Here is a 9,041-nt window from a genome sequence, read left to right as displayed (position 1 = left end):
ATGAGTTAATGCTGAGCGCCAAACGAGGCAGATGTTAGTACCATTTTTATAAGTACTTAGCCTGACTCTGTCGGGATTTGAACCCGCGACCTCCTGCATTCCAGCCAAACGCTCTGACCAATTATGCCACCAAATTTACATCAAGTGATGTTGAAGGTGATCCAGGTAGAATATAAAGATTAGGTCCTAACGTTGGTATTGACACTTTTGTTCAGGTTTGATTCTACCGAGAGGAGTAGGTTTAATACAGTAATGTTTAATACCTTGTGGTGTTCTCGATTTTAGTGAAGAAGTATTTATTTATGATAGGTTGCCAAAATTGCTATTAAAAAACACAAAGGAAGAGAAACTTTACATAAACTAATAACCATCATAGACACTAACGACGATTGAAAGGAGAAAAAAAAATACAAACTCATATTTTACAGCCTCAATAGAAGACTGGTTTCTGTTAAGTAGCGTCAGGATGAATAGGTATTGTTTTCAAGATTATTCAAGTGTTTGGCAAACAGTCTTTGTTTTGTCAATATTTAATTCGGATGGTTAAGTATCTTGATCATTAATGAATGACATTAATTAACAGATAATACCTTACTTATGGATACTAGTCTGTTAGTTATTGTATAGTCAGTAGTTCCTGCTGATATTGTCATATATGACTGAAAATTCAACTATGGGGCCCCGAGTGGCCGAGTGGTCTAAAGCGCTCTCCTTTACGGATCATTGCCATTTCACCTCTGTCTGCGTGGGTTTGAGTCTAGGATTCGGCCAATGTGGGTATATGAGAAAGCTTACCAGTAGCTTCTTGTGGGTCGGTGGTTCTTCCCGAGGTTTTCCCAGGTTCTTCCTTCACCATTAATACTGGCCGCCATGCATAACCTATCGTGTGCTGAAAATGGCGTTCGACCCTACAACAACAACAACAACAAAGACAAAAGTCAACTAGACCTTAATTGTAATACTGTCGCCAGGTTTAGCTAAAAATAATTTCTTAAATATTGTTCTCTTCTTAGAAAAACATACATGATGCATCAATTCTTTAAAGATTAGGTGTGTTTTCAATGTCCATTGTAAAACTTATATGCATTAGAAGTATTATTTTTGTTGCCATCAATCTGTTTAAAACTCCTGAATTGTGTTAGCATCTTTCGTACTACTTTATTCAATGCAAGGCATCGATCAATTTCTGCAATCTTTGTCATTATCAGCCTCTCAAAACCCATGTAATTGTATGAGTATCAAAACATAACTTTACAAATTGTCCACTACCTATATCCATTCAGTTCGATTGAAAACCTATATAGGTAGTACAAGTGTTGTATTAGTTTAAGAAATAGTTATGTGATTAAGTTAGTGTCATATTTTTCGTCGTTTTTCTTTTATTTTTTTTATTTTTGTTTTTTTGTTGCTGGTTTAAAAATTAAATTTCTATGAACTCTCTACCATTTACTGAATACGACAAGCATAATTTACAGGCATACTGTGAAAATCTATTAGTTGCACATCTTCATCGTTAATGCTGACTTTTAATCTATTTATGGTACCGTCTAGTAGTTGCTTCCTATAACTGCTAACGCCGTAAGAGTCGAAGTCATTTTCAGCAAATGCATTTCTAACTAGTAGAGACTCCAACCAATTAGAAAAGTGAGCGCTAAAGTAACTATTGCTGTAATTAATTTGAAACAACATTAATAGGTAGTTACAAAAAAAAAAACATAACCTGTATCATACGGAGCATGTCTATGTGTAGGTAACTAGCTATCGAGTCCTATAAAGCTGAGTTTTAGTTGTTTTTCAGAATTCATTGCATTTTGCTTTGAGTGATGAGAACTTTGGAGCAATGCAGTGATATTTTCTCCAGTGTCGTTATTTGCAGTTATTACAACCATGTGGATGTACATTTCAGGATTATAGAAATTATTAGGAATTAAACCATTCGTTATTTTTGTTTGTCCTTGATAAAATGCAGGTTTTTATCGGTTTTCTTATTTCCCCAGGTAACTGGAGATACTGCATAAGAAAAAGTAACAAAAATTGCTGCACTCTGCAATAAAATTGTTAGGTTATTATTCCGGTTATCAATAAGATCTGTAAAAAAATGGATTTATGAAGTGATATTCTACAGTAATATAACTTTCCGTTTGTTTAGAAACAAGTTAATCAACCGAGAGTTAAAGCTTTTTGTTCCATATATACTCTTATATCAGCAACTATAGACTTCTTGCTTGATGGAAGTCCAATAAAAATTTCCTTCTCTTTTAGCTCCTTTTCCGCCTTTCAGATGTCTTGTACCGTTCTTCGTCTCCTTTAATCTTTAGCTACCACTGAAATCATCTCCTGTTTATTAATATTAGTATCTTGTATTGTCTTGCTTATTACGTCATCATTATTTGTATCTTGTACTGCCTTGCTTATTACGTCTTCAATAGCGCCTAGTTTACTTACAGCATAAATTACTATCCCATCATATTATATATATATATATATATATATATATATATATATATATATATATATATATATATATATATATATATATACACACACACATATCGGTCAATTAATTCTTATATATATATCGGTCAATTAATTCTTGTGTTGTGATTATGTACGATCTAGGTTGTCTCCGATTGCCAACGGCATTTGGTTTCCCATCGATGATAAACAACATGGATGAAAGACCCATGACTAGCGAAGATGGAACTGGATATTCTGCAGAGGTGTGAAAAGGCTTATAAACAAAAATAACGACTTACCTAAAACTCGAATTTTTTGATGACGCAATCAACTGATTCGACATAATAAAGGAGGAAAATTGGAATTAAAAGAGTTAAATGATCATGGTTGCGTATTTTCGAAAAGTATATTTTGCCCAACCACTTGCAATGTTAACAAAAAGTAATTTAAGTTGCGATTGATTAGGTAAAATTTACTATTCGTTAAATACCAGACTATAATAATTTAATCCTATATTGAACTTAAATTACCTTTTGGTCCACTTGTATTAATTTGGCGTCACGCTATTCAGTTGCTTGATTATTTGTTGTTGCTGTTGTAGGGTTTAACGCCATTTTTCAGCCAAAGATAGGCTATACATGGCGGCCTGTATATCTGGAGGAGGAAGAACCCTGGAAAACCTCGGGAAGAACTACAGTTCCACGAGAAGCTACGGGCTGAATTCCTCACATACCCACGTTAGCCGAGACTGAGACTCGAACCCACACAGAGGTGAGATGGCAGTGATTCTTAATGGTGCGCGCTTTAGACGACTCGGCCACTATGGGCCCCGCTTGATTATTTCATCTGATAGGTTCCCATGTCATATTAATTAGCCAGTTGTAATCTGGCTCAATGAATCTGGACTCATTCAGTTTATTATTTCTCAATATCCACTTCAGTTGATGAAACTATTGTTAATGTAAAAATCTCCTTGATACTTGCTATAATAGCCGAGTTAAATGTTGCATTGTCAACAGTGTCAGTTATGATGTATGTCTCTCTTGCCATATAATAATGTAAATAATCGCGATGTCGTCAGTGTCACAGTTTATAGTGATGTCTAGCACTGGGGTATCATGCCGCAGACATGTAGCATGATGTCCAACCCAGTCACATTATCCTGATACCAGGCCGACCATTCCTTACACTAACCTCTTACTGCTGAGCCCCAAGCAAGGCAGTTGTTACTACCATTTTTGTAAATCTTATCTTTGGTATAACTCGGTCGGGGATCGAACCCACGACCTCCCTCATTCGAGGCTGACGCTTTAACAAATATGCCACCGGAGCGGTCCGTTGGAGAATGTATGACATGCCAAAGTATTGTTTTCAGACCAGATCAGCCAACCAGAAATGCTCTAGGAGTCTGAGATTCAAACTGAAGAATAATGTAACACTTTTAGATATTTCTTGCTGACACATTTACATGTTCGGGAGGTGTGGCTGCAAGTTTCCTTGTAACAGAAACAACTTGATCCATCCTAAGCAAAGATAGATTTTTAGCCTGGTAAAATGGTACATATAGGCAAATAAGCTAACAAATATTGTTATACTGAAGGAGATAGTACATTTCTTTATATATCTATCCCACCCTTACACAACTGGTGAGGGGAGAGATATAAAATGGTCAGTGACTTAGCAGCTGCAACTCATGTGTATGCGTGTGCGTGTGTGCGCGGTTCATTTAGAAAACATTACGACCCTATTCTCAAAGGATGACTCGTTTGTAGCAACAAAAATAAACAATGCAGATATCGATATATCATTCAATGCTTTCTGTTTTACAAAAAAAAACTGATTTTAGACAAGATAAATATTAATTTTCAAAGAGATTACAATTTCAGTGATTTGTTTTTAAATAGTTCAACAACTTTAAATTATAAAGTATGTTGTACTACATGAAGACACAGATTAGTGGAGTAGTTTTATCTCGGCGTATTTGTCAGCAACTTTACGAATAACCGTCTTGCCTTGGCTTTATCAAGCGCTTGTGCAGCCTTCTTCTTCTTTCTGACATGGTACTGTGCGGCATAACGGCAGTGGAGGCACTGACGGATGCCGCGACGTCTGGTGTTCCAGTTGACGTTAGGCTTGAACCAGACAGGACATTTGGGAGACTGGTGACGTTCTTCTGGCCACTTGAAATGCAACGTCGTTTTGACAGAATAAAGCACTCGAGCCCTCTGTAGGCCGGCACAAAACGTATAATTCTCATCTGACAACACTTGCAGAACCTCCCTGAATTTGGCGACATTAAAGGATCCTCTCAAGGAAAGCCGGGTTGTCTTATTCGGTAGAAAGATGACACTCTGCGTGCAGACGCCATCAGTGTCCAAGGTAACAGTCACCGGATGAATAGGGAACCCTGGAAGTCCAAATGCAGACTCTCTGTAGACTAGCAGGTTAGATGTTTTGGTCCCTTGCAGTATCTGAAAAGCAGAGAAATATGTTTTGGCTTCCTCGTAGTAAATTAGCAGACCATTACAAATTTATGTTGAGCAGATAATTAAGAACCATGGACAACGTATGTCTAATCCATTTTACCCTCGTGTATGTTGTGGGACTGTAGTGTCAACTTGTTAATACTACATACACAATAACGTCCCGGAAAGTACATTAAGCAGTAACATTGCCTTTATACAATGATGCATGAAATGTTGACCTAGGTATATATCTGATGGAATAATAATAATTCATCCGCAAAATGAGGATTAATTAGAAATGGTTGACAATAATCAGTGTATGATTGGTTGTACAGCCTTCATACATACATACCTTGCTTGGGACAGGGGATCGCAGGTTTAAAAATAGGATATAACGAAACCGGTTATTGATCATTGCTTAGAAATCAAAAAGCTTTGAACAGTCCAAGGTGCAGCTATTAATCTTGGTACGTGACTTTTGAACGGAGATTAGATCTGTGGGGTCCAGGAGGAGAAAAAGGGGTCATAAAGTAGAATATTACCAAAGCGTAATAACTTGTGTGTGTCAACTCAGAGTAGTTTGCCTTGGAACACAATTTTCTCATTCTCTTCGTAATTAAACATTGGTCCGGGGTCATAGGTCATAAAGACGAGGAAGTCAGCAGACACAAATTGTAATGGGCTTCTTATTCATGTTTAATGAGAGCATGTATATGTGTTCGGCGCATCAGCACAAACGAGGGCATTTAGTGCCATTAAAATTTCCAAACATGTAAGATTGAATTCCACAATATAATGGAATTAGTATATACCGACTTTTACTCCCCAGGAAGCATTCTAACTCTCTGTGTGTGTGTGTGTGTGTGTGTGTGTGATTTGGATTTCCAAACTTAACTTTAATCAAATTTTAGTCATATTGCTACGATGTCTGCAGTGTGGCAGTTTATGGTGGTGTCCAACACTGGGGCATCATGCCGCATGCATAGTGCATCATGTCCCACCCAGTCACATTATCCTGACACCAGGCCGACCAGTCCTAACATTATCACCTTAATGCAGAGCGTCTAGCAAGGCAGTTGTTAGTACCATTGTTTTTACATTTTTGGTATGACTAGGCCGGGATTCGAACCCGCGACCTCCCGAATCCGAGGCGAACGCTCCAGCCACTTAGGTCACCGAAACGGTCAATAGTGTAATGACTGTCATAGAAAGAAAATACGTAATACTGCTAAAGAATGAGTAGGTCTCTGTAGTATCTTTATGTCAACTTTGGGAGAAAATATGCAATTATGGTTGTCCGTACGTAAGAACGTGCATCCAGAAAGGTTGTCTTACAAAGGAACTTATTTTCATTCGTTAAGTTCCATTTCATATATACGCCTCAGCTTAATCTCCGCTGTTACCCTGGGATGTGTTCATTAGAGATAACTTTTCAACAAGGGATGGGATATGGATAAGTGCATGAAATACAATTATCAAGCCAACACATTTAGCAAGTCATTTGACAATCAGGTCTTTGATATGTAAATATTTTTTTAAAAGAACAATGGCAGGGAGCTCCATTAAATTTTGTCTAAGTCTTCTTTCTAATCACCTCACTTTAAAAAAACAGCAAGGATATTTTGTTAGCGTTAGTCTGTTAATTGGTATGTCTGTTTGTCTCATATTTCTTCACAAACTGCCTGTTACTATTTATATTTTCTTCCCTTGGGAGTCGGGGAGGGTGGTATTAAATGAACTTCTTTGTCATTTTTAGATGTTTTTGCATATAACTTTATACGTACAGCAATACCTAGGAGAAACATAATATATGTATATATGTGACAGTTTCAGGTTATGGTACTAGTCCCCAGTGTGTGTGTGTGTGTGTGTGTGCGCGCGCGTGCGTGTTGAAATCAACATTTTCATATCAGCATTTCCTGTATTTTATCCTACCGTTCATTCTTGATCATAACAGAGCCCTAAGATGATTAAATGTGTTTTTCACCCGATCTGTCCCGATTTCGATCCCGTACTGCAGCAGGTGTGAGAGTGATGATTAACTCTTAGGTTCTCCCGTTTTCTCTGACTCCAGGACCACGCTATATGAATTCCTCTTAGAAATATTGAATATTTAATGCTAGTTAAGAATTCAAGTTAAATTCAAACTTTAATTCAATTCTGACTTGAATGTAGACATTTTCTGCCATTTCATACAATTTCTTTATTCCCTTTCTAGCAGAGAACATAACATATAACACAATGAGCTTTACACACAACACATTTTATGAAAGGAATCGTGTACATAGACACCATAGTGATGCAACAATTTAGGACATTAGGATGTACTTTCTATTGCTGAGTCAACAACTTTGTCCAGCCACAAAGATTCCAGTACGGTTGAAGCCATTAAAAGCTTTCTTTACAGCAGAGGGTAAGTAACAATGTTCATCTAACATTCGAAATAATAAGGTTCTGAATCTCGAGCTAAGTACGAACTCAAAAGTCGAAATTTATTCTTCAAGCACTACTAGAGATTGCAATTTTAACCCACCTGATATGATAGTGTCTTGAACTCTTCTGTCGTGCACAGAACATGTACTGCTAACTCTAAGCAGTTGTCGGCTGTTGGTTGATTATTAGTATCTTCGCCATCACTTTTCTCTCCTTCTCCTTCTCGTCCTTCAGTATCCGCACTGGCCATGGTGTTAATTCCCGCTTGACTATCGGCGCTTTCTGGAATGTTCACCTCAACATATATCTTTTTTGAGGCTCCACATCCAGGTATGTTATTGTCATTTTGATCGTTTGCCTTCTTGCTGCTTTCACTTTTTTGTATTAAGACTTGTTCATCAAGTGTTTGAGTGAAATGTTCACAGATTTCAGCCGGCAAGTGTTTGACATCGAAAACTATCGTTCCGTGTTCGTCTTTAGTTAAGGGTACATGTTCGCAGTTGCATTCGCACGTCGGTGTTTGTGCCTCAGATTTCACTGGTTTTGTCGTCTTAGATTTACCTCGACTCTTGGAATTTTTGTCCGCCTTCATATTTGCGACAATGGCTTCAAGCTCGATTCATATTCTTATTTCGGAGTAATACTTACATATAATGCGTTGGGTTTAGCTTAGAAATGTTCTTTTCTTTTTTTACCACAATCATGACCGAGTCATGCTCCTATAGCCAACCGTAGCCAAATGTTAAGGCCACTCGGAATATAAGCAAGGGAACTGAATACATCTCACTGCGTGGATTATAGAATAGCTGCGAGGTAAGACTCTGAAAGGTTGTAGGGGGCTAGCCAAACAAAACACTTTAATGAGACCTCTCAGACACCCTTTTTGGGGTAAGAGCGGGAGCGAGGGTACTTCCTCTATACTGCTATCTACATACCTTTCTCAAGACTGCCTACATAGTCTAACCATGACGGCACATCAATAAGTTAAAAAGTGTTTATTTAACCAATTTCTTAGTTATGTTTCTATCTTCTCCTACTTCATAAAACTATTAATTTTTAGCTTTAAAAAACCACAACTTTGATGAGATACTTTCATGCAATATAGTGTAAGCTATAAGGGATAAAGTTCGTCTTGGACTATAATCGGCCCTATGAGAGATCTTTATCATAGTTTTCCAGATGTATCTTCTACATGTGTATTTCACAGAACAGTTTTTTTAATTTGGACTATAATCTGCCCTATGAGAGATCTTTATCATAGTTTTCCAGATGTATCTTCTACATGTGTATTTCACAGAACAGTTTTTTTAATTTTTTTATATGACACGGGATCTAGTCTTTGCTATGATATATTAACCGCTCCTTAGAGCGTATGCCTCGGATGCAGGAGGTCGTGGGTTCGATCCCAGACCGAGTCATACCAAAGACTTACAAAAATGGTACTAACATCTCCATCGCTTAGCGCTCAGCATTAAGTGGTTAGTGTTAGGACTGGTTACCTTGTTTCAGGATAATGTGACTTGGTTGGACATCATGCTTCATGTCTGCGGCATGATGCCCCAGTGCTAGATATCACTATAAAGTGTCACCCTGCAGACATCGTAGTGATATGACTGAAACAATTGTTAAAGCTACGTTAAAATAAAACGCCAAAGTCCAAAGCGTTCCATATAAATGAATGGGATG

At 37.5% G+C, this 9,041-nt stretch overlaps 1 protein-coding gene across 1 annotated transcript; it reads right to left on the bottom strand.

Moving 5' to 3' along the window:
* Positions 1-4,410: 4,410 nt before the first annotated feature.
* Positions 4,411-8,030, bottom strand: LOC149776778 (uncharacterized). The gene is made up of 2 exons (XM_089942651.1): positions 7,456-8,030; positions 4,411-4,928 (listed from the first exon to the last, which is right to left on the bottom strand). The coding sequence occupies exons 1-2, from the start codon at positions 7,945-7,947 to the stop codon at positions 4,425-4,427; spliced, it is 996 nt and encodes a 331-aa protein (XP_089798777.1). The 5' UTR covers positions 7,948-8,030; the 3' UTR covers positions 4,411-4,424.
* Between the last annotated feature and the right edge of the window lie 1,011 nt (positions 8,031-9,041).

This window comes from Sinohyriopsis cumingii, chromosome 18, assembly GCF_028554795.1.
Source record: "Sinohyriopsis cumingii isolate HCF-2022 chromosome 18, ASM2855479v2, whole genome shotgun sequence".
Classification (NCBI taxonomy): domain Eukaryota; kingdom Metazoa; phylum Mollusca; class Bivalvia; order Unionida; family Unionidae; genus Sinohyriopsis; species Sinohyriopsis cumingii.
This window is presented reverse-complemented; position numbering and strand designations above follow the sequence as displayed.